General features: G+C 43.0%; 5 protein-coding genes across 6 annotated transcripts; 3 read left to right on the top strand and 2 right to left on the bottom strand.

The window, feature by feature from the left end:
• The first annotated feature begins 471 nt into the window (after nt 1–471).
• On the top strand, nt 472–12341 carry LOC125770937 (cold shock domain-containing protein E1). 2 transcript variants are annotated; one of them, XM_049441040.1, is made up of 12 exons: nt 472–557; nt 642–3942; nt 4269–4636; nt 4721–5130; nt 5206–5413; nt 5496–5942; nt 6036–6359; nt 6443–6748; nt 6831–7253; nt 7333–7509; nt 7642–7837; nt 7945–12341. In XM_049441040.1, the coding sequence occupies exons 2-12, from the start codon at nt 3906–3908 to the stop codon at nt 7965–7967; spliced, it is 2919 nt and encodes a 972-aa protein (XP_049296997.1). In that variant the 5' UTR covers nt 472–557; nt 642–3905; the 3' UTR covers nt 7968–12341. The 2 variants fall into 2 exon arrangements, with proteins under 2 accessions (XP_049296997.1, XP_049296996.1); XM_049441039.1 differs by having other exon boundaries at nt 472–3942.
• A 164-nt stretch (nt 12342–12505) lies between these two features.
• On the bottom strand, nt 12506–14186 carry LOC125771034 (neurogenic locus notch homolog protein 2-like). The gene is made up of 4 exons (XM_049441218.1): nt 13841–14186; nt 13351–13499; nt 13116–13245; nt 12506–13050 (listed from the first exon to the last, which is right to left on the bottom strand). Exons 1-4 carry the CDS (start codon nt 13893–13895, stop codon nt 12986–12988), a joined length of 399 nt encoding a protein of 132 aa, XP_049297175.1. The 5' UTR covers nt 13896–14186; the 3' UTR covers nt 12506–12985.
• A 148-nt stretch (nt 14187–14334) lies between these two features.
• LOC125770939 (putative ankyrin repeat protein RF_0381) lies at nt 14335–17976 on the bottom strand. Its single transcript, XM_049441043.1, has 2 exons — nt 16092–17976; nt 14335–16029 (listed from the first exon to the last, which is right to left on the bottom strand). The coding sequence occupies exons 1-2, from the start codon at nt 17533–17535 to the stop codon at nt 14810–14812; spliced, it is 2664 nt and encodes an 887-aa protein (XP_049297000.1). The 5' UTR covers nt 17536–17976; the 3' UTR covers nt 14335–14809.
• Nucleotides 17977–18102: 126 nt separating this feature from the next.
• On the top strand, nt 18103–23086 carry LOC125770930 (tectonin beta-propeller repeat-containing protein). Its single transcript, XM_049441019.1, has 4 exons — nt 18103–21084; nt 21156–22227; nt 22299–22754; nt 22832–23086. The coding sequence occupies exons 1-4, from the start codon at nt 18641–18643 to the stop codon at nt 22871–22873; spliced, it is 4014 nt and encodes a 1337-aa protein (XP_049296976.1). The 5' UTR covers nt 18103–18640; the 3' UTR covers nt 22874–23086.
• Nucleotides 23087–23596: 510 nt separating this feature from the next.
• LOC125770971 (ankyrin repeat and MYND domain-containing protein 2) lies at nt 23597–25265 on the top strand. Its single transcript, XM_049441107.1, has one exon. It carries the CDS (start codon nt 23752–23754, stop codon nt 25009–25011), a length of 1260 nt encoding a protein of 419 aa, XP_049297064.1. The 5' UTR covers nt 23597–23751; the 3' UTR covers nt 25012–25265.
• Nucleotides 25266–26349: the final 1084 nt, after the last annotated feature.

Below are 26349 nucleotides of genomic sequence, written 5' to 3'. Positions count from 1 at the left end.
TAATTGCAACTTAATCGAAACGAGACGAGATCCCGAAACGGTATACCCCCATAACGAAGAGCTGAGTTTGTTTGCGCGACACCTCGGAAGACCGGAAGGTGGAACGAAAGATCAGCAGTCATTATAACAATAAGATCAACATTGAAACAACAAACAAAAATTACGAGGAACAAGCGACATCAATAATAGCCATAGCAGTCAAAAAATATAAGATACAGCAACATTAACCACCACCGCAGCAACCGATCATTGCTTGACGACCAAAACAGTACGCCGGGAAAGTGTGTATGGTAGACAGAGTAATGCAACATTAGTAGTAACACCAAAAGCATAGCATTCAAATACGTCTTAAGCGATTTTGTACCACGCATCACACAATACGAACGGCAGAAGTACAGAAAAATCCAACGAGGGACAACAAAAAAAAGCAGTAAAATTCGTGTGTTCTGGTGCTTTTTACGCGAGCCTCAACCGCGTGCTTCTAGCCACCGTATGAGCCGGAACGTGCTTAGCAATCAGTTCAGTTTGGTTTCTTTTGTTTCGAGTTTTATGTGAACGTGAGTAGCCAAACAAAAAAGTGTCTTCGTTTGTTGCAAAACATCCATTTAGCTGTATCATCCCCTTTTTGGTCCCCTCAACAGCCGTACTCGTAACTGATCCTGCAAACTCGTGTGCAAACCGTGCCGGGTCGGTTGTTTAGTGGTGTGCTCCATAGAAATAGTAACTCCACCAGGGAACGGAGAGAACTGTTGCAGTGCATGTACTGTGCGAACATAGTTTCTGTGAACTAAAAGAAAATACGTCCGGGGGCGTCTAATATATACACAGTACAAACGCAACATTTGGCAAAACGGTAATACATCCGGCAACGAGAAAACTCACTTTCTAGTGTACTACGATCGGTTTTTGGCAAGCATCGCTGCGGTATCAGTGCAAGCTAAATACCTGTAAAGTAACCCTGCTGAATGTAAACAAACTGTGCCGTAGTTTCCAAAGTGCAACAACAATAACAAACAAACAAAAAAGCATCAAACAAGTGGTGGTGAAAAGTTAAACGGAAAAGGGAAATTCTATAAAATACAACGTACAGCAATATTTTTCGCTTTGCAAAACATTAGTTTGCACTAGATCATAGTTGTGCAACAATTTTTGAGGAAAATTATTCAGTCTTCAACCTCCCCTACCCCCAGTGTCTAGTGGCAAAAAAGAAGAAATTAAAAAAAATCAATAGAAACACGCACATAAGTATACTCTTCCCCAATGTTTGGACACTTTAATACCGCGCAGTTGTTAAACCGATAACTTAACACACGAAACGAAATCATAAACGAACCGTAACGTTTCACACAGCGGTTTGTACTGGTGGTGGATTTGGGGGCAAAAGCAACATCCAAAAACGTCAACTGCTTTCTGGATCATCCAGTGTGTGTGTGTGTGTGCGTAAGGTGTAAAAAAGAGTGCTACAACAAAACGCAAAATTCGTGTTGTTTGTTGATGTGAAGATAGGAAAAACAAAACGTACTGATCAAGTGTGCAACATTCGCCGATGATAACTCTAGTGATCGTCAAACGCAAAAAACCAGACACTCACAAGACTTGGTTGGTAGCGGTAACGGGAAAAGCAAGACTGTCACATAACACAAACCGCCGCGACAGGCAGCGGATCGGTGTTCAACGCAGTGGAAAACACGAATAAAAAAAAGAAAAGAAAAGTCAAACGAGCGGGAGTGATAGAGGAAAAACATACAAATAAAACCATTCTGTGATAAAATTTAAAAAATATAACAAAATAAGCATATGTTTATTAAAAGTGAAACTAAGTTAGGCTTACCGTAACCAAAACACACACCCACACAGAGACAACAAAGGCAGACAAAACAAAAAAAAAAAGGAAGCGAAACGTAACATAGTGGGGATGCGCTTGTGCAAATTGTCACGGACTTAAGAGAGAAAGAGGTTCAAATAGCAAAGTTGAAAAAAAAACCAACCGCATTTTGATAAGAATCACCGGCTACTTCTTCAAGTGTGTACGTACTACAGACCGAACATCCCCGTTGTGCATAAGCATAATTACCGTTCTGCGTCGAATCAAGCCGGCATTACGCGTTTTACTGTAATAAGCATTTCATCAAACACCCCGTACGGATTGTGAAGTGAAGTGAATTTGAATTCATACCAGAAAAAAAAACATCCTGTTAATCCGTCGTCCTGTGCCGGAACCAAAACGAAGGGGCAAAAATTCTAAAACCTGCAGTCACCGTTCGGTTGCGTGGTTGAATCTCCGATATCATTTCATTTTGCCTGATGTTGTGTAACTTCGGTGACCTGCGCCAAAAACCTGTGGTGTGTATAAGTTATCCAACAATTACAACACAACAGCAATACTATACTGTGGAACAATAAGAAATAGTACTAAACGAAATTAAAGTGTGATTATTTTCTGTGAATTCAATTCAAACAACAACAAAAACCCGCTCTGGTTGAACGCATAGCAACCCATGCTTTCCGGTACGTTTGCTACGAAGTTTCTGATTGATGATGCTAAGCACACTGTGTGCGTAAAGAAACATAAAAAAGGATCGCAGCGTGGCGGCGACCACTGTCCTTACTGTTTAATATCCATCTATTGCTTACGATTTGGTGATCTGCAAGAAGAAGCAAGTTAATACAAAATTGTGAAAATTACCGTAAAGTGATTTTGGAAATTGAAAATACCACATCTGTGTGTTTGCTGCTGGACATTCGAAACGGGTTCGAATTTATTGCCGTTCCTCTCGCTAAACATATTTGTGCCCGAGCTGCTATCGGAGTAATTCAAAAGGCTATTACTGGCTTAACGTGCTAAAACCCCCCGGCATAAACGTAAACTGCAAACATTTTCTGGACATTGCTGCCCCACATCTATAAATATATATCTATATGCGAGCTGTGCAACTTACGGTGATACATTTGCATTTGCTAACAAATAGGCAAAGAGAATAGCAAAACGAGTGAAGCAAAAGTGAAAACAAAACAAAAAACGCAATCGTCAAAACCCCGCTCCCAAGTACGGTGTATTTGTGACATAAAGCATAAGGGACATATAAATACAAAACACATACACACACATACACGAATATCTGATAAGGCTGATTTGTGAATAAAACAGAAACCAAACTAAGCGATAAACAAAACAAAAAAAAAACAAGAAAAGAAACAATGCAAAACTACTAAAAGTAATAAAAAAACAAACAACAACAAGAAAAGAAGAATAAAACCAGCTAGCGTAAGATGAGGTGTTGTGTGCAGTAGTAGAGACGTATATTGAGCAAATTAAGTGAACTATACAAACATTAACTAACAAATTCTGGGAAGCTGCAAACCGTATGTTGCTCCCAACTAAAAGGATCGGATCGTGTGGTTAGAAAACATATGTGCTTGCGAGATTAGTAAAAAGCGTAGAGCAACAAAACAACAACAACCTCTGGCCGACGATCGTTAAAAACAGTAACAACGGAATCGAACCAAAGCGCGGTACACGGTGAACTAAGAGACTTTTTGTGAGTTAGCTATAGCGCGAAGAAGCAGAAGTAAACAAAACAAGCAGTGATTTGCGTAAAACAAATCTATTAAACGTTAAAAATTAGTCCATCATCGACAACCGGTTTGTGAACGGTGAAGTGGAAGAAGAGTCGACCCTGCCGCTGCGGATAGAGAACACAACAAGCGGAAAGCATCGAAGCATTGGTTGCTTTGTCTGGGGTTTTTTTTGGAGAACTTGAATAAGAAAAGTTTCTGGTGCGAGTGATAAGCTGAAGGAAAGTGTCCACGCTAAACAGAAAACAAAACTTCGATACAAATAAAACTCCTCTTGCTTGTCGGACGAAAGGAAACTATATACCTTTTTCGTCTCCGCAATTATCATTATGGGAAGCCAAACGAAACCTTTCCGTTCTGCTGATGGTAAGTGAAGGATCGATGTACTAGAATGTAAGAAAATATCATCTCCTATTATTTGATTATTAAAAAAAAAACAAGATTAAATGTTATTGTTTACATAACTTGAACTTGTGAATTAATTGTTGAGCAATACATCACAGATAGCTGTGAGAAAGATGAAAACATTACAGTGTGTAACAAAAAATCAATCATAGTTTGCTTTGGAACCATAAAAGAAAACAAAATTACACCAAATTTGAAACCCCGCATAGCGTATTTAACAAACATTGGCATTGTAATGAGACTATGGCCCGTAATAATATATGATTTTCTCCTTAATCTGCTTGCAGCATCCTTCATGGATTACGTTGCGTATGGCCAACGAAGCGATGTGTTCTACAGTGGCCAAACGAACCAACCGCCTGCACCACGGCAATCGATAAACCCATCGAATGTATTCCCACCGATCGGTACGTTTAGCATCGAGACGACTACGATGGCGGCTCCGAACCAGGGTGTTTTTGGCGGTGGCGATGCAATGAGCGTGCTCGGTAATTCGGGCACCACCGGCACTATCGGGGTGTTCAATGCCAACGCCATGATGAACGTACCGAATAATATGAGCAATGCGAACAATTCCTACTCGACCGGCCAGACCACCAATGGTGTCGACGCAAGCCAGGGTACGCGCGAAACTGGTATCATTGAAAAACTGCTGGTGCGTAAAAGTTTCGTCGCTGTGTTGTGTGGCTACTCGATTCATTTGGTTTTTTTCATTTTTTTGTTTTGTTTTTTTTTGCAGCATTCGTACGGGTTTATTCAGTGCTGTGAGCGACAGGCTCGACTCTTCTTCCACTTCTCGCAGTTCGGGGGCAATATCGAACATCTGAAGATTGGTGATCCGGTGGAGTTTGAAATGACGTACGATAGACGTACGGGGAAACCGATCGCCAGCCAGGTCACGAAAATTGCACCGGAGGTAGTGCTGTCGGAGGAGCGCGTTACCGGCACCGTTACGACCGAGCTGAAGTGCGATTCGGCTACGCCCGGCACTACCAGCTCGTCCACGTCAAGCGACACCACGACCGGGCGCATTAGTTACGAAAATCGGGGCGAATGTTTCTTCCTACCGTATACCAAAGACGATGTCGAAGGGAACGTTTCGCTACGTTCGGGTGACAAGGTTAGCTTTCAGATAGCTACGAATCAAAGGTAAGGATTTTTCGTTCTTGTTGCTTAGCTTAGATACAGCATAATGGTATCGGCATGACGGTTCTCTTCTTGCAGAGGTAACCTCGGGGCTTGTCACATCCGGCTGGAAAATCCGGCCCATCCAGTCAAGTATCGTGGCGTTGTGTGCTCTATGAAGGACACCTTCGGCTTTATCGAACGGGCGGATGTGGTGAAAGAGATCTTTTTCCATTTCTCCGAGGCGGACAATACTATCGAACTTCGTCCTGGTGATGATGTGGAATTTATTATTCAAACTAGAAATGTAAGTTCTAAGAGAAATTTCATTATTTATTCATCTGTGTCGTATTATTGTACAACATTAATGGCATTTCTTATTGCTACAGGGAAAGGAGGTTGCTTGCAATATCGCCCGCTTGGCACCCGGATCGGTAATCTTCGAGGATGTCGATACAACGATTTACAAAGGACAGGTGCTAAAGCCGCTCGATCGCAACAATCCGGCACGCCAGCAAACGAACGATCCGTTGCCGGGACGTATACGGTATCGGGCGGCCGATCACTCAGAAGTCGAAGTGCCATTCGGAGATAAGGATCAGAAGGGTGATTATACGCTGCGGCATGGTGACTGGGTACAGTTTCTGCTAGCGACCGATCGTCGCGATCAGCTGCAACGGGCAACGTCCATTTCCCTGCTGGACGAAACATTCCAAGTGAGCGGCGAAAAGCGCGAGCAGGGCGTGGTAGCATCGTTGAAAGAAGGCTTCGGCTTTTTACGCTGCGTCGAGCGTAGCGTGCGTTTATTTTTCCATTTTACGGAAGTGCTAGATACGGTAAGTGTGGAATTGGAACAAGAAGCTGTAACAAGAAGCTAGAAGCTTGTTTGCGTATTTTGCTAACCCTGATGATTACACCTTCATTTACAGAGTCGCGAAATTTGTGTTGATGATGAGGTTGAATTTACCGTCATTCAGGATCCTGGTTCCAGCTTCGCCAACAACCGTCAGAGCGCCATTCGTATCAAGCATTTGCCATTTGGTACGGTCAAATTTGAGACGCTTATCGAAAGCAACGTGGAAGGCGTCGTATCCCGTGAGGCACCGAAAAGTCCTATCAAATCGCAGGAACGCACCGAAGGTGGCGTTATTACCTACGGCCAAGGTCCAAACAAAAAGACTATAATGTATTTCTTGAAAGATTGTGATAAGCCACCACGTGTGGGTGATAAAGTCAGATTCAATATTTGTCAGGTAAAATATGAAAACTCCCTAGATTCGGTTCCTTCGTATTCGTATGGTTTGGTACTAATTATGGGTTTGCTTTGTAATTGTAGGTTAAACGTAACAAAGAATTGATCGCAACGAACATTGTGGAGATCACTTCTAACACGCAACAAGCTCTGCAACAGCAGCAACTGCTGCTGCATCAACAACCACTGCAGCAGCAGCAGTCACAGCAGCATTCTCCTATTGCTGTAGATACGCAGCTAACGATTGGATCGGTTCCATCGTCACAATCGCCAACGGCTGGCCTCACCAACGGTTCCAGAGCAAACGGCAATTCGGTAACGAAGTCCAACTATACCAACGGCAACGTAAAGCCGGGAAAAATTCAACATGGATTCATTGCGGTCTTGAAGGTTTGTAAAACTTCCTTTAAGCTGTGCAGAATTGTGTTGTTGAATTTAAAAATTAATAATGAGGTTGTCATTTAATTTGTAGGAAAATTTTGGTTTCATTGAAACGGTCGAGCATGACCAGGAAGTGTTTTTCCACTTTAGCAACTTTATCGGTAATAGCAATACCCTTGAACTGGGCCAGGAAGTGGAATATACACTGTCCACTCGCAATGCCATTAATGCCGGTAACTGCATTCCGGCAGAGAATGTTAAGGTATTGCCAAAGGGCACCATACAGCAACCGAAAGTTTTGCCTACAAGCTTCAATGGATCGGTGCTGCGTCCATTACGCTGCATCAACCCGGAACAGGTTGAGTACAGTGGGTTGGTGCAAATCAAAAACGAACATGGTGACACACTGTCAACGCACGAGTTCGGCATTACCAGCCTCAAGAACCATCGCGATCTGCTGCAGAAAGATGACGTAGTTACGTTCAAGATCGACGAGCTGAATCGTGCAATGGAGGTTTGTTATTTTTCTTGCAATTCCTTTCTACTTTAAACTTAAAAACTTCATGCAAATTGGTTATCTTTTTTCTTTACAGATCGCTCCCGTTCGTACCAAAAAGCAGGCCAAGGTAGATTCGATTAAGGGGCAGTTTGGATTTTTGGATTTCGAAGTTGAGGAAGGAAAGAAGCTATTTTTCCACATGTCCGATGTGCAGGGCAACGCTAACCTTTATCTGGGCGATACGGTGGAATTTTCCATTGTTACCAATCAGGCAAGTGTATAGTATGCGTACCACACAACCAGTTTCAGAAAGCAAAAGCTTAATTTACATAATTCCATTCGCATTTGGTAAATAATTATAATTTTATCTAACTGAGTTCGTTTGTTCTCTTAACGGGTTTAGCGGAATGGCAAAACTTCTGCATGCAACGTGGTTAAGATAAATGATGCAAACGGACCACGGCCGGAACGATTGATTTCCCGCATCAAGCTTAATTCCGTTGATGATAGCGGACCGCGCTTGACTGTCGTTCGTGCACCGAAGGGTCCGGACGGTACGAAAGGCTTCCACCCATCTGCCAGAACTCCTCGTTTAGCTGGTAAGTAAAACGGGTTTAATTCTACAAACTCAAAAGTTCTACATTGTTCGTTCTGTTATTCTGTTCTGATCCGGTTTTTTCGGCTTTTTCTTCTATGTGTATTATAGGTAAAAGTGTGACAAATGAATAGTAAAACAAACAAAAACACACAAAATTTCGCAAATTGTAATAAATTTAACTCAATTATTATGTGTATGTTATCATTTTTATCCGTTCTATACCTTATGTTGGGTTTCATACGAAAAAGAAACAGAAAATATTACATAAAATTTTGTAACCTTATTTTATTTGATGAAATTAACGTAAATATTTAGTTATGTGCAACAATTAAAAAAAGAACTATGGTACAGAAGACAATGAAACAAGGAAAAAAATATAGTGAAACAAAAAAAACCGTATATCATCAGTGGAACACATAATTACCGTGTGATGAAACCAAAACTTTGTTTTCTGGTTAATGCTTGCGAAACGAAGCAGAATAAAATACGCTTATTTGTTGCGTTACTCTTTTCGCACTGCCAAACAGAAATGTGTGAATTAAAAAAAACAACAAATGTAAACAGAAGTCCTTCGTTTGAAACAAATGATAAACAAAACAAAACAGAACAAGCAAAGCATGTGTTGGCAAATCTTAGTTGCAGCCTAATTTACATCGAAGACTAATTTTAACATTCATAAACAAAAAAAAAACAACAGGATACCTTATCTGGAAACAAATGTGCCCGAAGATTAAACGTATATATTTACCTTTACCCTTATCTTATTCGCCGTTGAAACAATTAGTTAGTTTTTATTTAGCGTCACGCTGAAGCGTGCATTCTTCGCAATCCGGTATGATGTCCATTAGCCATCATCAGAATATCAGCTGTCGGTATTCATTATTTGTAATTAAAAGATGTCGGCCAATCGAAACATTGCGTAGCGTGTTTTGCGCAAACCATTCGGCGGTTTACGGTTCGTGTGCGTTCGTTGCAACAGATTCTTTAAATGAAAATTGAAACACCCAAACATGTGTTTGCTCTGGCACTGGTGGCATAGTCCCTGTGAAATGAAAATGTTTTTTTTGTTTTTACTTGTAACAAAATTTTTCATTAACCTAAGTAGTCAACCATTTGTGGTGTTATAGGTTCTTTCGTCGATTGTTTTAAGAAAATACAAAAATATATTGTGCAAGATTCCTTTCTATTTTGGGATATTTGTCATTAAATTGTTCAGTTAAGTGCAACGACGTTCATCTTACCGTAAGCTGCATGTGGAATAGCGCTACGGAATATGCGTGTTTGGATAAGAGCAGTGTTTGACTATCGGAAAATACAGAAAGCAATTTAAAGAAAAAACGCGAATCACATATGAATCAGTTTGAAGCTTAAAAACTACAAAAACATTACATTTAGAATCTGTAAGATGCGTAAGAATTAAGTATGAATCTAATTCATCGATTTTTTTTCTAAAGGTTTATCTAAACCCCGATCGTATTCTTTCGTTTCAACCTTCCTGCTGTTACTCTTTAAACTACACACAAATCCAAATTATTCGCTCTGCTTCCATTCAACGAAATATAATGTTTAATAAGTGGATGAAGAACTTATCGTGACGTACGTCGTTCTTCTGTTTTTATTAAACATTATATTGTAAGTCGATGGTAAAATGGTGGCCGATTGGAAAACGTGTGAAAGCATTAAGCGTGTGTAACACATATGGTGGTTGATTTTTCATACGAAACTAAGAGGCACATTGTATGTGTAATGTTTTCTATTTTGGAAACCTCGCTGTAAATCGATAATTTCCAGTTACTGTTCATAGGTTTTTTGAGGGTTTGCAAACATGCAAACATTGGAACGGTGTCCTGGAGGGTATAGTGCTAATGGAGCTGGTTTTTTTTACCTAACAGGACCAGCTACTACCATAATATCATCTGGAGATCGTTCCACCGTACGCCCAGGAGTAACTCTCCAGCTATGGGTAAATAAAAAGTCAAGAAAATGGTAGACAAAGACCTCTTCGGAGGTTTGTCGTCCCGCAAGGAAGATGGGACAAACATGAAAACAAACATAAAAAAGAAACAAATTACACAATAAAAAGATAGTACGTGAACCAAACTATCGCCGATAAAAGCTAAAGAGTGTAGCATATAAGTGAGAATGAATGAAAACGAATCGTACTATTAGCATGCAATGGTTATGTTTATTATCATTACTACTTTGCTTTTATGTATACTGTACTGTACAACACTTTAAGCCTGATTATGTTTTCATTGTCAATGCTACGTAACGAAGAAAAGAAGAAGAAAAAAAACATATAAAAACCATGAGTAACAGAGCAAACAACAAATGGAAGAAAGGGAAATACAACCTACGTCAAGCTTAGGGAAAAGCGAATGAAAACAATGGAAAAGGCTATTGAAAGAAACACGTATCCCAACGCATATTTCCTCTTATAAAACATGATCTAGTCTGTGCAACAAATTGATACTAAAACAATGCAAAAACAAAACGGCAAAACATACGGAACGGAACATAATAATAGGGATAGAGTGCGAGAAAAGATCGTCGTTAGAAATTAGTTGGGACGGAAGAAGGAAGGAGGAATACATCTAAAATAAAGCAAGGACACGAGGATAAGGAGTAACGAAAATGTCAACCCCAAAATGACAAATGGGCTTTTGGGGTTGGTAATGCTCAGTAAATACAGATAATGCGGAATGTGCGACTGTGGAATGGTTTTGTTTTATGCGGAAACAGGCACGATTATGTGTTAAAAAACTGATCTTGTGTTTTAAAATTCGACCACTAAACTAAACTACTATCCCCTATACGAGATATGCAGTACTGCGAACGAACGCATGTGTTTTCACATTTAAAACAAAACAAAAAGAAGTAAACCGTAACAATATGTAAACCAAACACATGCAGAAAAACATACTCAGCTAACATACATTCACACAACAGTAACACAACACAAGAACTCGGGCTTAGAAGAACTCTCGTATAGGATTTTAATTATTTTTATAGATCAATAATGGATCAAATGGAGGTATGTGGAGTATAGAAACATACAATAAGCATCTTCAAAAGCAAAAGCAAACAACAGCAAACAAACAAATATACATCAACATTAATATGGTATCCGGCACATATAGAAGCCGTCAACTGTGTAACGATGGCCAAAAAAAAAGAAACAAAACACATGAAAAAAAAACTACGCAAATAAACTTGTGCCAGCAACAACGATTACGGCGCGATTACTAAACGCTTCAAAACGTACGACGGTATTCGGGTGGTATAATGGCGTGATGAGATGGGTAAAACGACAATGAAAAGAAAACACACGCATGAACTATTAATTAAAACGCAAAACCTAGACATACAATAACTGCAGAATGAAAACAAAAACTAAAGAAGATTGAAAAAAAACAGTGGCTTTAAAGTTAAACTTTAAGCTAAAAAACATACACACATAAATACACCACAACACAAAGAGAGAGAGGAAAAAAACACACGATAAAATAATACAACAGTTATTAACATTTCGGGATCAAATGAGGAAAAGTTTACAGGAGATGTGAACGAAAAACGTGTAAACAAATGCTTGGCAATGCAATCATTATGCTCCGCCGTAGTTAGCAGCAGCAGAAGCAGGGCCCTGATGGCCCTGATATTTATTGTTTGGTTGGGTTTTTTTGTGTTTTCCTTTTTGGTACGTTTTGATTGTCGCAACTAAAAGTTCTCTCACCGCATTGTAACAGCGCGTATTGTGTAGTAACGTAAGTCGCTTTAGCTCAAGAAAGATGGTGATGGCTCCCCCTTCTGCAACATGGACATGCTACAAAACTAAAGAAGAAGAAAAAAAAAAACAACCGTTCTCATGTGCCCACGGAAACTGGCCCGAATGGATGCGGTTCTGATAATTGGTGAAGGCGAGCGAGAAAGAGCGTGATAAGAAAATTGATCCTTATCAAGCAATCAAGTCCGAGACGAAACGAATGATATATTCATTTCAAATGGAATTTATCAACTGTTTCACGAAGATTATATTGCTTGAGATGAATTACAATTTTGTCAATCCGTCGAATGGCAAACAACAGACACGCGGTGCGTTTTATTGATCTGCTCCGATCGCTCGATCGCTCCACCCTAGCAATGTGTTGTACGATGGCGGAAGAATGAACATGTAAAAGAAACAAATAATGAAAAAAGAAACACAAACAAAAACGATAGGGAGAGGAGATACACAAGAACCAGTATCCATTGAATGAGCATAATTATAATTCTACAGGTGAACAAAAACAACAACAACAGCAACAAAAAAGAAACATGAAAAAAAACAAAAAAAATGTAAAATTTATTAAAAATTATACAAAAAAAAACATGAAATCAATACAACATTGTAACTGAACGAAGTAAGAAAAACGCAAAACTCTGATGTAACCAATAAAACCAAGCAAGCAAACAGAAACAAACAAACAAACAGAAAAAAAAAACAAGATAAGCATTACACAAACTAATATGTTTAGCTTTCGAAGTTTTTCTACGTACCAATTGATGATGTGATGACACGCAGATTAATTTAAAAAAAAACAACAACTTTACAATGCTATTTAGTGATTAAATGGTGTGGACAATATAAAATTTGGATTCGGAAGGGAAAAAAACGCATTACATGAAAAGGTATGTTTCCAATAGAATTTTTATTTGTAAAATTGTATACCTTAACGAACTAGTTTGATTCAAACTTTTCGCTAAAACGTACTATAATTATGCACGAGAACGATTTTATTATCGATTTGGTTTTTTTTTGGTTGTTGTACCACTATCCTACAGGATCCGGCCCCACATCGGTTAAAACAAATTTCTAGCAGCTTTCGGTGCTCCCGTTTATCTTGCCCCGAGCGGATGTCAACCTGGATGTGGCTTTTGTCAGTGCTGTTTTAATCCGGAAAGCCACATAATGTGGTCTCCTCAACGGATTCCGATGGTGGTAAGATTGATAGGGAACTGTGTTGTGGTACACTTACGATGATTGTACTAAATGTGATGATCTCCCTACACACTCGGGAGATTCGTGTTGTGTATACTGATTTAATCGGCGGTCTGTCTATCTATGTGACGAAAAACGGAAGCTAATAACCGTGCCCCTCGCAACGCTTGTCTAAATGACGACACATTCGTGCGGGAATTTCGTACCGGGCGGAAGTTGGTCGGGTTTGGGACACACTGCAAAGGCGAAGCACAGAATATGTTGAAACCATCATTGCAAAACAACTCCCAACTCTACTTACTTCGGTGACATCGGTTGCCCCAGTAGCCGGTTCCTTCGCAGCGACATTTATACTGCGGCATGGTCGTTACTTGCGTACACGTTCCTCCATTTTGGCACGGTTGCCGATTGCAGATGTCACTGGTGCGGCCCTGGAATAGTGAAACAAGCACAAAACGTACGGAATCGGTCACTGCGCGCTATCGTCCTCTGCCTCTTTCTCTCTCACGGAGCTATACAAAGCTTGTAAAACGAACCTTCAGCGCATCTTGGCACTCCTTCCGTGTGGCGTAGCGAAATTCCGATTTGCAGCCAAACGCACAAGTGCACTGACCGTTATCTATCCGGCATCCGTGTTGCGTTTGGTCCAGATCGCAGCACTGCGTCGAGCTGATAAGTACGGCCACTGTTCAAAAAGGAAGGCAGCAAGTAATGCCCGAGACAGAAACAGGAAGCTAGCCGTTAGACTGATAAGCGAGATAATTGTTCTACCCTGGGTGTGTACATGTGTGTGTGTGTGTGTGTGGTGACCACTTCACACTGATTTGCTTTCTGCTGCTTTTGTCTTGAGAACGGAGCAGCAGCGAGAACAAGCTGCGTTTGTTCGACAACTTCATTTGTTATATCGTTATGTTATATATTTTGTAACGAGTATAATTTTGTTTTTCGTTTTCAACATGTTTTCTGATGTATTAAATTATACAAAATATATAAATAAAACTACCTTAATGTAGAACAGTTTATTACCTAGTGCGATCGCACACAGAAGAGGAAGGTAGTACGATCGATCGTATCTAAACATCGCTCACTTTGGCCACTTTTGTAGCTGTTAGCGACTTTTTAAATACACTATTTGTCCCCCTGTGTTCGATGTGTCCACCTTCAGCAGCTCAAGTTAAGGAACCTTTGATTCAAATCTTGCACCACCTTTAGAAACTTTAAAAACACTGGAACTGCTGGTACACCTGCTAACCGACGATCGTGCTGCTTCATTTAACACAATCCCCTTTGCATTAAATTCCTTTTGTCTTGTTGTTTGTTTCCGTTCCCGTGTTCAACTCCTTTACCGAGTGAACCAGTTCGCGTCCAGACACAGACTAACTTAAGGATTTGCTCCAGCATCCAACAGTCTGTTGATCGTAACACACACACACACACACAAACAGCAGATGCATTAAACTCCAAGCTGCTGGTGCTGCTGGTTTGCTTCTCTTTCCATCCTGTGCTGATGGCTGCAAGGAAGAAAGCGAGATAACTACAGGAAGAAAGCGGAACGAGCATGACGAAACGTGGCCTGATAACGGCCACAAGCCAGAGATGCTGATAATGTTCTCAAAACATAAATACCACCAGCGAGTGGGCAAGAACAACGATCGTGCAGCTTACACGCTATGGGAAGGGTGAGCAACAGCAGCCTAGACAGGGAGAGGTTTGGTTCCACACACTACCACGTTGTTTCCGGCAAGCTGATAAATGTAATTACACGGCACAGAATAGTTGGTTGTAAGGCGCTTTTTTTTTGCTCCATTCGTAGCGAAGAAATCATAACAAAATGTAACACAGAAATGCGCGTCGATCTGCCTTTGCTACTTCACCCCAACAAGCAAAGGGCTTATATTTATTCTTTAATTATTTTTAGAATACGTTTCGGTCTTGTACTATTTAAAGTTGTACTTTAAACATCTTTGGTGCAGTCACATTTAAAGTAAAATTTCCTTAGTTCCCTAGGAACGCGTATAAAGGTTGCAAATCTTTACTAACCATTTGATATGGTAGTTTGTTTGCGTTATTTTTAATCTTTCGATCGGCTCCTCGTACGATTAGTAACTCTGCTAATTCTATATGCATATCACTAAACGCATAGTGTAGTGCGGTGTTTCCATCATTATCCTGAATGTTAATGTCTGCGCCATAGTCAAGCAACATGTCGATTGTGGTCAGCGTGTGTCCATACCATTGTGCCGATCTAAAGTTACAAACGATAGCAAGCAAAGCGTTTCTTCCCCAATCATTTCTAGTATTTACGTTGGCACCTTTCTTTAGCAGACGCTCCACAACGTCCAGGTTCGGTTCTTCCATGTAGCTAAGCAGTCCCACCAGCGGTGTATAACGATAATCATCTTGCACCTCGATATCGATATCATATCCATAATCTAGGAACCATCTGGCACAGCAATTGATTGCCCGATGGCACACTGTGCCGAAAAAGGTAGACGCTTCATCGCGCGAATGTTTATAGAGACTGTCGAATAGTTGTTTCCGTATCTCGGGATACTTTTCCAAATAATCACCCGAGCTACAGGTGAAAAAGTCACGATTTTGGTTGCCAAGCAACCAGGGCAGGAACACGTGTGCAATCTCCTCGAACCAGGGTAGGTGTGCGATTTTCAGTATCAATGCCCAACCCGCACAGTGCTGTTTGCGGTACAGTGTGTTCACCAATGCGCTCCCATTAATGAGCTCCACATTTGCGCCGTGTTTGAGCAGAAACCGTACCGTAGAGCAGCAGCCGGCAAGCGATAAAGGCACATTACCATCGTGCGTTGGTTGGTTTACATCAAACCCTAGCTGCAACAGTTTCGTCTGTATCGCTTCGCCAACGTGGCTTCCGAGACGGCTACTGTGATGGAGCAAGTTGTACCCGGTATCGTTGGTGATCGTTGCATCCACGGGCGTTTTATCGTAAAGCATATCGAGCGCAGCTATACTTCGGACGAAAAAGATGGGCAAATTGCCTTCGCCATCTTTTCGGTTAAGATCGATTCCACAGTTGAGTAGATTCTTGATCAAAGCTAGCTCATCCCATTCCACTGCTTGATGCAGAACGTTCCTTTCATGCTCGTCTACCAGATTCTCCAACAGTACACCTTCCTCTTTCAATGAGGCAAATTCGGGTTCGAACAACTTGTTCAGTGCATTAAATCTATCCGTAAAAGCTAGAAGTAAAACGATAAAAGTGAGTATCTTTCATTAAAATTCCCGCTACAATCATACTAACATTTCTTTTGTTGCAGTTTAGTCGCTTGTGCAATGGTGTCGTTAATTACATCCTCCTTCTCTGGGAATGCAGCAGCTAACAGTGCAAATGGTTCTCTGTACACGGATCTATCGAACCAAGTTTGACCGATGGCATATTCCTCCAGTTCGTCGGGTTTAGAACGTAGATACTCTTTATGATGTTCTAGTATTAAGATAAGTCTATCTACCTGCCGATGGGTTAAAGTAACACGAAGAACTTCAAAGGCTGCTTTGGTTTCGAAAAATACTCGCACGGTAGGATGCTGGTCATAAAGCTCCTGGATCAAATCTAGGTGGTTGTGCTTAAAGAGATGATGGAGCACGGTCGTTTCGTCTTCTTCTTTCAATTTTAAAATGTCCGGATTACGACGAATTTCCTCAAAACAGTAATCAAGTGCTATCTTTCTCGAGAGCAATTCTACGACGTTCAGGCGCTCGCCGTTGCAGTGCGACAGATCGAGTCGATATTGCAGTACATATCGGCCACACATCTCCTTCAAATTTGGCCTAATAAGTGACCATGTGGTCATGTAATTATATTCCTCACATTTGTATGGAAAAATTCGATTAAACGCTTCCGACTCCGTTTCACCGAATCTTGCCGTCCGATACTTTATCAGCGCCTTCAGCACGTAATCTGTTAGCTTTGGATTATTTTTTTCCAAGCTGATGTGAAACGCATTTTTCTGCTGATTGTCCACAACGGTAGGGTCGTAATGGTTTACGTATTTCGTTAGCAGTAGTTTTACGATATCCAGCTTCATAGTCCGACAGGCTGTCATTAGCGGAATACTTTCACCGTCTCCCGTAGCGGAAAGTTGTGAACCATGTTCTAGTAGAGTTCTAAACTTTTCTACACGTTCGTATAGGCAAGCTGTCTGCAGGTAGGTCATGCTATCTTTTCGTGGATCGGTTCTGTCCACCGACAAAACACCATTAGGTAGTAGCATATTTATGCACTGCAGCACAGCAGATTGCTTTTGCGCGGAACACACGTCAAGTGCGACCAGTTGACTGCCGTAGTGTGGAGTTAGAAAAAACACGAACACTTGCACATTGAATGGGATAGCCGATGGACAGGAACTAGCCACCAGTTGCACTTGCCCACGTTCCTCTGCCGTGCAGGCGATCAGGATGGGTCGTTTTTTCCAGCTGCAATTTTCCTTTTTCCACAGGAACCTTTTCTCCATGTGCTCTTTTACGATTGCTAGGTGTGATGTGTATTGTTCTAGCAATATGTTTACTGCTAAATATGCATTGTGTGCAATCGCAGCATGCATAGGAGAAAGCCCATCCTTGTTGGGACGGTAAGGATTATCACCTTTTTCCAAACATTTGTGAACCTCCTTTGGCCAATTGTTTGCCGCACACCAATGCAGTGGATCGTCCTTAAAGTTGCTTTTGTTTAGTTTCCTTTTATCCATCGTTGTTACTTTGGTAAGTTACACCGTGAAACACCAACTCCGTCGAAAATCACCGGCCATTGACAACTGAACTGCACTCGATGGTCCGCGGTGTACTTTATATCGAAGGTATTGCATTGAATATCGCAATGAGCATACCGTTGCGTCATATAGCGACACTGGAGGTATTGCACAGTATACTGAAACATGAGTACGCCGTGCTGTTGATACACACGCTGCCTGCATTTGATGAATCACGTTTTCGGTTTTCCAAACGTCAGTTACAAAACTAAACAGCGAAATGAGGGAAGCTAGTTAATACAGTAATTACGAATTTGGAATAAATTTCTGACCCCAATTGTGTTTTACAATATGAGAAAATCGGGAATTTTCGTAATTTTGTTTCGCTGCTGTTGGTTTGTTATTGTTTACATACAGCTGACACTGGCTCTCAAGTGTGTATTGAGAACAACGGGAATTTTGTGGTCAAGATTGCAAGATAATTTTATTATTTCATTTTTATGCGAATTATCAAAATACACACACAATGCTTTACTTTTTCCCTTGCGTCTGGTTTTAATTTAATTTTTAGCATTGATTTTGCCAATCGTTTGGAAACAAAAAGGAAAAAGTTTGCACGTATGAAAAAAGAAAGGTCCAATGTTTCGGAGTTTTCTGTACCACTGTGGATTGTTTGTTTACATACTCTGTACGGGTCTGCTTTCCGACAGGGCATGCCGAGAGTTGTTTGAGATCTGTCAAACGAAAATTTTTCCGAACTCTGTTTGCATCTGTGTGGAGGGTGTGTGGTGATTTGTAACGATGATAATTTGCTAGTCAGCAAGTTGCTGTGGCTTTACATTGTAATAGAACGTAATTAAACAGAAGTGCGCGATGCTTCGAATGTAATCTGGTGTGTATGTGCATCGTGCGAACCGAACCTAGCAGTAACCGTGCGACAACTACCAAGCGAAAAAGCCCAACAATCGACCTCGGTTATCGATTATTCGCAACAAGGATACTGCACGTCTTTGGTGTGATTGTGTCACCTGCTACCTGCAACATTGGCCGGGGGTTCATTGTTTGTGTTCAAGGATAAACGCGACACACTGACCATAATAGAACCATGCCAAGTACACTTCTATTTGCAAACAGCAATGAAGGCCGCGTCTATGCACTCTCCACTTCCGGGTCGGCCTGGCGCGAGTTCCTCTACCTGGGGCTGGAGTTTAAGAAAATATGTGTAGTGCCTCACTTTATGTGGGCCATCGGAGGCGACCGGCAGGTGTACGTGCACGTACACGGGCTCGATGTGCCGATACGCATCAAAGAGGAAGCGTACGAAAATGAGCGCTGGCTGCCGATAGAAGGCTTTTCCAATCGGTTACTGCCCACGGATCGGTACCACTTCTCGAATGCTGATGGAACCGTTGATCGTAACATCGACAAGGTGCGCCTTCCCTCGATGGCCTGGCAGTGGGAAGGTGAATGGCAGCTCGACCTTTCCCTTGACGGGCAGCCGCTAGATCACGACGGTTGGACGTACGCGGTGGATTTTCCTGCCACATACCATCCACAAAAGAACTGGAAATCGTGCGTTCGTCGTCGGAAATGGGTACGCTTTAGGCGGTACTGTGCCCTCAACTCGTGGTGCGCGGTAGCACCACTGCACAAGGATCCCACACAGGAACCATTCATCGATGTATCGATCGGTGGTGCTAGTGTGCCCGGTGCATCGCCCGGTTTACTGCTAGTGTGGGCCGTTACAGCGCACGGCCGGGTAATGTTCCGGTCGGGCGTTAGTACAACCGCACCGGAAGGTTTGCGCTGGACGGCCGTTACAACCCCGTCCGGTTGTGAGGTATCGCAGATTTCCGTCGGTGCAACGGGGCTCGTGTGGGCCGTACTGTACAATGGGCGAGCGATCGTACGTGCCGGTATAACGCGCGACACCCTCACCGGAAGCACCTGGTTGGAGGTGAAACCACCGGGGACGAATCTCAAAATCTCCCAAGTTGCCGTAGGCACCAACTCGGTGTGGTGCGTTACGAACGACAACCATGTGTGGTTCCGCCGTGGTGTCCACGGTGAAGCGTCCGGTGTAAGCGAGGATGCCGCCATCGGCAGCGGATGGGTGGAGATGGTTGGGAACATTTCGTACATTTCCGTAGCAGCAAACGATCAGGTGTTTGCCGTCGGTTCCGAAGATCGTGCGCTTTACTTCCGATCGGGCGTTTCAGCCACGGATCCGACCGGTAAAAAGTGGCGCCTGATACAGCTTCCGATGCAGCTTAGCCGGACGTCGAGTAACTTTTCGTTTTCCAGTCGCCAGAGCGGAAACAGTTCACCGACCACGACAAAGCACCGTAGCTTGAACAGCCTGTACAAGGAACGATTGCAGCAAGAGACGGGCAATGCGGGTGCTGGTGGTGGAGGAACGACCGGTGGCATAGAGGAAACGTCCCGTTCAGCACCGACGGCGAATGTGAAAAATCGTCCCGAGCTGTGGCACAAGCCGGAACTTTCGCCCGATGCACTGGCGTGTCAGCTGGAAGCGAAGCAACCGCACGTGGGAAGCCTGGTGGAGAGTAAGCTCACCCAGAAGGTATCGCTGGAGAGTGTGGCCGGCACTAGCGTACCCGTCAGCAACGAGGTGTACGAGATATCGGGCAAGCAGCTGAAAAATTCCCGTGCCTGGAGTCCGGTACGATCGGTTGGTTCCGTCGTCGGTACCGAGGCACATCCGGAAACGGATTCGAGCGTGTTCGAGGGTGAAACGTCACGCGATTCGGGCGTTTTCGGTGAGTGTGAAGATCATGGCGGTTCGCAAAACTGGACCGACTGTGAGGTGCAGTGGGTAGGCTGTTCGGCTGGTGCAGTTACCGTCGATCCGGCCATGCTGCCAAACTGGTTCAACGATAGCTACTCGATGAACGCCTCCGAAGAGCTGAACCAATCGTGGCGCTTACGCTTGCTGGACGATCTGAAGAAACGGTTGCCAGCAACCGAAATGGAAAGCGGTACCTTTGCACACTACGAGAAAGCGATCGAGATGAGCTCGTGGGTTAAATCGGGTGAAGCACGCTGCGCTAAATCGGGCCACCCGTTCGAGGATTGTTTGATCGAGCTGGAATGGGTGAACAATCAGGGAACGGGACCCGACTCCGGTACGCTAACCGTGCTCAACTCGGACGGCATCACGACGAAGATGCAATTTTCGCTGTCCGAAATTACTTGCATCATGTGCTGCAGTGAGCCCGGTTCACCGCGGCTTGCCATCCATGCGCCACGTCTGCCACCGGGATCTTCACCGCTGAAGCTACAGTTTAGTGGCGATACGGATCTGGAAGATTGGATCTCCCATCTGACCTCGGTTTGCTGCCAAATAAACGAGGTACAGGGACGACCTTCGGTACGTTCGGTTTGGATAACATCCGGCATGGGTGATGTGTTTGTGTTCGATCCAATCAACCTGGAATCGCAGCAATGGGAACAAGATGCCAAAAGCTACCGCCAACGGATCGATCTGAAAGCGATCGAAACACCGTACTTAACGGCTCTTCATAATGGGTAAATGATGTTCGTTTTTTGTTGGCGCAATTTATTGGTATTAATATTTAATTTCTCTCATCTCTCTCTAGCATGCTCATCGGTTCGAGGTTGGAAATTTGTGGCTTCATTTATGACGATGCCGATCAGGTGCGGTTCGATCTGCAGGGTCATCCAACCGTACGCTTACGGCATAAGCTGGAAACGCAACGCAACATTCCGCTGCACATAAATCCCAGGTTTAATGAGAACCTGACGGTGTTTAATTCGATGGCAGCGTCCGCATGGAGCGAGGACGAAATTCGCGATCGTTTGGTTACGTTTGCACCGGGCGCTGAGTTTAGGCTCGAAATCTACAGCGACACGGACGGTTTCCGGGTGAAGGTGAATGGAAAGGAACATTCTAAATTTCACTACCGCAGCGGACTGGCACCGGATACCGTGTGCAGCCTGTACAGTAGTGGACGGGTGAAGATACTGCAAATTGTGTACGATAGTCCGAAGATAATTATACCGCTGAGGGATGTTTACTGGCGCCAGATCGGTGGCCATATGAAGCGTGTCGTATCGTGCAAGGCTGGTGTCGTTTGGGGCGTTGGGTATGATAATACCGCCTGGGTGTATACGGGCGGTTGGGGTGGAGCGTTTTTGAAGGGGCTGGAAACGAGCAGCCAGGGAATTAACGTGATGACGGATACGCAAAATTATTACATTTACGAAAACCAACGGTGGAATCCACTGTCTGGATTTTCTTCCACCGGTTTGCCAACGGACAGACACATGTGGAGCGATATAACGGGCAAGCACAAACGCAGCAAAGAGCACGCCAAGCTGCTGTCGATGCACTGGCAGTGGATTAGCGATTGGATGGTTGATTTCCACAATCCTGGCGGTGTCGATCGGGACGGGTGGCAGTATGCGGTCGATTTTCCCGCTTCGTACCATGCGAAGAAACAGTTTACGGATTATGTACGGCGAAGGCGCTGGTATCGCAAGTGCCGTCTGACGACCAGTGGCCCATGGCAGGAGATTGGCAATACGAAGGTGATGGACGTATCGCTGCAACCGGACAGCGATGAAGCGGACTGTACAATCACGGTGTGGGCGATTGCAGCGAACGGTGACGTGCTGTACCGGCGCGGTGTATCAAAATCTCAACCGGCAGTAAGTTTCTGACCGCTTAAAAGGAACCTTCTTAACTTGTCTATTTAATTTTATTGATGCTTTCTTTGTAGGGTACCGGTTGGGAGCACGTGCCATGCGATCAACCGCTAACCAGTATTAGTATTTACGACAACAAGGTTTGGACCGTAGGTAAAAATGGCAGTGCATTCCTGCGATGCGGTATTACGGTAGAAAATCCACTCGGCAACAAGTGGCAGCTGATTGAACCACCGGGAGGCGTTAGTTTTAAGCAAATCTCGGTGGGCAGGTGTGGTATCTGGGCGCTCGACACGGTTGGGCGGCTGTCGGTGCGAAAGGAAATCAACGGCACATTCCCGGAGGGTAGCCATTGGCAGCTGTTGCCAAACGTTTTGAACGATCCTCCACATTACGAGGGAAACAGTGGCTTTAAAAATGTGTCCGTCGGTGAACATGTGTTTGCCGTGTCGCAGTCGGGCTACGTGTGCAAACGTAGCGGCATTACACCATTGAATCCTGCCGGCACTGGCTGGATACTTGGAATTCAGGTATGCGATCGACCGGGGAGAGTGTGTTTGAAAGAATGATTGAACTAATGTTTGTCTTTTCTATGCAACTTTTGTAGGCAAACTGGAGTTCCGTTAATGTGACTGGATTTTACGATTGAACTGAATGGTGATAATCAGTATATTTATGTTAAGGAAATGTAGAACAAACCATACATACATAGCCTGAAGGATGCTAGTGCTAATGCTAAACAAACACAACAACCAAAAAATCTCACTGTAAATGAATGTGTACGCATATTTGTTGTTCATACCTGCTTACACCTACACTATTCCAGCAAATAAATTAGCTACCGCTTACAATTAACAACAAAGCTATTCCTTCACAATCATTTCTTGCTGCTTTCATATGCGATCAAATGTAACCCGCATAATATGATCGTGCTTTAAATTCATGTAATGAACTTTGTTAGTCTGATTAGCTTAAATTGACTGATATGTAGAACAAACCGTGTTTTTTTTTGGTAAAGTTCATTAAAATAAAGCTTATTCTATAACTGTAATGTAAGTTTTGTTTGTTTTTCGTACAATTTCATTACAATGTAACAAATAATTCAAAAAAATCAAACCGCGAACATTGACAACGTTCGCGGGTAGTTCGCGGTGCGTTCGCAGCTACTACATCGACGGCTGTTTGGTGCTGGGAAGTACTGATTATTGACGCTGAAGAAAATCGAAAAAAGGTAAAAATGGACTTCATTCTGTGATGTTTTAGTATTAAGTACTATTTTAACTTAATTTCAATCGCAAATTGTGCAATTTAGTTTTGAAAGTTGTCAAACATTATGGTACAACAGACCAACCAGTATGCCGTTCGTGACTGGCTGTCAAAATCTTCAAAGCGCATGTTTGTGGGTAAATTTTGTATGTGAGTTGGAAAAGAAAAGAAGTGTTCCTTTATTTTACCAGCCATTTGGAAGCAACATTTGTGATATTAAATTACCATTTTCTCATTAAATCTGCACAGCATTACGGTAACATGTCGTCCGAACAATCAAACATCGCACAGAACGCTGCGAAGACAACCGGCGACGGTAATAATGCGAACACTACCCCACCGAAGGTGGTGCTGACTGAAGACCAGCAGGCAATATTTGATCGCATTGCGAAGAATGAAAATAGTGAGTTGCGATTGTTGCTGTCCCAGTACAAATCTAGCGTAGATTTTGTGGACGAGAATGGTATGACACCGTTGCAGCATGCCGCGTACAAGGGCAACAAGGAAGCGGTTCAGCTGCTGCTCGACCAGGGAGCGGATGTAAACTCGAGCAAGCATGAGTATAACTACACCGCGCTACATTTCGGTGCCCTGTCCGGGAATGCGGAAGTTTGCCTGAAGTTGCTGCTGGCCGGTGCCGAACCGAAAGCGATCAATTCCGTCGGTCGTACGCCGGCACAGATGGGTGCGTTCGTTGCGAACCATGAAGCGGTCGGAACGATAAACAATTTCGTACCACTGAAAGACGTCGAGTGCTATACGGTTGACCGGGACCAGAAAGAACCCTTACTGCCGGTGGTACTGTTGGAACCGTTCCATAGTTTCATAATGCAGGTTAACATTCACCCGGTACGGATACTGTTGAACCTGCAGAAGTACGGTCTGTTCGCTTCGGACATGAAAAGCTTGAGAGCGGTGCTGGTAGACATGATGGAGCGTGAGATGAAGCGTCGCGGCGAGGTGAACGAGGTCATGGCCTTTAAGTATCATTATCTCGGGTACGTGATGGGAGAAATTGTGAAGCATCGTGACTACATAAACTCGCGGCGCGATGCGCAACAAGATCCAAAGACCGATTTCGTGGAGCTGTTTGCAAAGCGCGTTCTCAAACCGAACAAGGACGGTACGCTAGAGTACGTAGAAGCGCTCGTGCGCGAATGTGTGCGAGAATTTCCGTTCCGTGATTGTACCATCTTCCGGCAGATGGTGACACAACTTACCAGCAAGGAAAATTTAGCACCGGCTCTTGATATTATCCGGGCGGCAATAAACGGGCAGCGCGGTTTCCAGGACACGATCACCTTCTGTAGCTCCTGCGGCGAGGAAAAACCGGACAAAAAGTGTTCCAAGTGCAAGGAGGTACAGTATTGTGACCGGCAGTGTCAACGATTACATTGGTTTACCCACAAGAAGGTATGCAGTCGACCGTCCGTAGCAGCTGGTGAGGGACAACATTCCGCACCGAAGGATATCGATTCGACGGAAATCAGTGAGCAGCTGCAGAAGCTTGTCGCCGGTTGAAACGGAACCCGACCGGCAGGGCAGTAAAGTGATCTGGACACTCGCAAATAGCACTATTTTATGTCTGTCCCATTGTGTGTACTGTGTTTATGTGATTGGTGAACGAAAAAAAAAAACAAAAACGAAGGCCATGTTTAGTGGGTAGCAGAGGTTTAACTAAAATGTCGCATTTTCCATGGTCAGTGTCGGTGTAATGTAACATTGAAATGAGATCAATCGTGTTCCAATAAATAATGCTGGTAATTATTAGCTGACGCGTTGCATTTGTGTAATTGTAACTTTTTGTTCACAATAATTCCGTTGTGAAAGAGTTTGTCCGAATCAGAAATGAAGATTAGTATGCTTTGACCTTTTTCTTTTTCGCAACAAATCTAGTTATCCATGTTAAATCCATTTTCAAATTTCCAGTTGTGCTCAATTTTTATTCATTGTTAATTTTTTTATTTTATTCCTGTTATTACATTATTTTTTTGCTACATTTACATTAATTTGCACCAAAGGCAATGGTTTCGCTGGTGCTTTTTCGTTGTTGTTTAATTTTCCAACATCTCGCTCTGGATGCTTTCCGTGTTTTCCCATTTTAGCTCCTTCTTTGCCCTCAACCTTAGGTTTTGGCCCCAACCGAGAAGCATCCGACTCTAGTGGCTGTGGTTTTTCTGCGCGTGGTGCTGGAGGTTTCAATTCGTCCTGTTTTCGGTTCGTTTGCTTTTCCACCGTTTTGTCCACTTTAGCTTTTTTATCTGCTGGATCATCTGCTGTCAATAAATCCTTCTCCGATGGGCGATCTTCTTGCTTTGTAGGTGCTGTGTGAGGAATTTCGTCCGCGATTGCTTCGGGTGCTCTAAAATCATTGATCGAATGATCGTCCTTTTCCAAATGATCTTCCACTTCGGGACGTTTCGAAGGGCGAATGTGAAGAATTCGTTCGTAAAGCTCAATCAAATAGTTATCCACTAATCTCTCCGAGCTGGAATCAATGTTGCTGATGTACGAATCTTTATCATTTTCGTAAGGTTTCGCAATGATACCGACACCAAGACCAACAATCAAGAGAAGCGTTATTTTTGCCATTTTGCTTGCACTGAACGTTTTCTTTCTTGATCGTTTAATGTTTTTTTTAGTAACTGATGGCAGATGAACTGCTATAGTCCCTTTATATGCATGATAGGTATTGGTTGTATTACAAACATAACAAATATATAAACACTTCATATGAAAGTTTAAATAAACAACTACTTGAAGTCGCTTCGTTTGGGAAATTTTGTTCAATTACGAGACTTGCTTTCCTTTGATTAAACGGTTCAATTAAATTAGTACACTAATATACTCCTGAAAACA

This window comes from Anopheles funestus, chromosome 3RL, assembly GCF_943734845.2.
Source record: "Anopheles funestus chromosome 3RL, idAnoFuneDA-416_04, whole genome shotgun sequence".
Classification (NCBI taxonomy): Eukaryota; Metazoa; Arthropoda; class Insecta; order Diptera; family Culicidae; genus Anopheles; species Anopheles funestus.
This window is presented reverse-complemented; position numbering and strand designations above follow the sequence as displayed.

Excerpts from the sequence above, each read along its gene's own strand:
- LOC125770939 (XM_049441043.1), bottom strand. The coding sequence starts at position 17,535 with ATGGATAAAAGGAAACTAAACAAAAGCAACTTTAAGGACGATCCACTG. Across the intron at positions 16,030-16,091 it reads TAAACTGCAACAAAAGAAAT|CTTTTACGGATAGATTTAAT; the intron begins GTTAGTATGATT and ends TTTTACTTCTAG.
- LOC125770937 (XM_049441040.1), top strand. The coding sequence starts at position 3,906 with ATGGGAAGCCAAACGAAACCTTTCCGTTCTGCTGATG. Across the intron at positions 4,637-4,720 it reads GTATCATTGAAAAACTGCTG|CATTCGTACGGGTTTATTCA; the intron begins GTGCGTAAAAGT and ends TTTTTTTTGCAG. Across the intron at positions 5,943-6,035 it reads TTACGGAAGTGCTAGATACG|AGTCGCGAAATTTGTGTTGA; the intron begins GTAAGTGTGGAA and ends CTTCATTTACAG.
- LOC125770971 (XM_049441107.1), top strand. The coding sequence starts at position 23,752 with ATGTCGTCCGAACAATCAAACATCGCACAGAACGCTGCGAAGACAACC.
- LOC125771034 (XM_049441218.1), bottom strand. The coding sequence starts at position 13,895 with ATGTTTAGATACGATCGATCGTACTACCTTCCTCTTCTGTGTGCGATC. Across the intron at positions 13,246-13,350 it reads AGTGCCAAGATGCGCTGAAG|GGCCGCACCAGTGACATCTG; the intron begins GTTCGTTTTACA and ends TCACTATTCCAG. Across the intron at positions 13,051-13,115 it reads GGGCAACCGATGTCACCGAA|TGTGTCCCAAACCCGACCAA; the intron begins GTAAGTAGAGTT and ends TCGCCTTTGCAG.
- LOC125770930 (XM_049441019.1), top strand. The coding sequence starts at position 18,641 with ATGCCAAGTACACTTCTATTTGCAAACAGCAATGAAGGCCGCGTCTAT. Across the intron at positions 21,085-21,155 it reads TTAACGGCTCTTCATAATGG|CATGCTCATCGGTTCGAGGT; the intron begins GTAAATGATGTT and ends ATCTCTCTCTAG. Across the intron at positions 22,228-22,298 it reads TATCAAAATCTCAACCGGCA|GGTACCGGTTGGGAGCACGT; the intron begins GTAAGTTTCTGA and ends CTTTCTTTGTAG.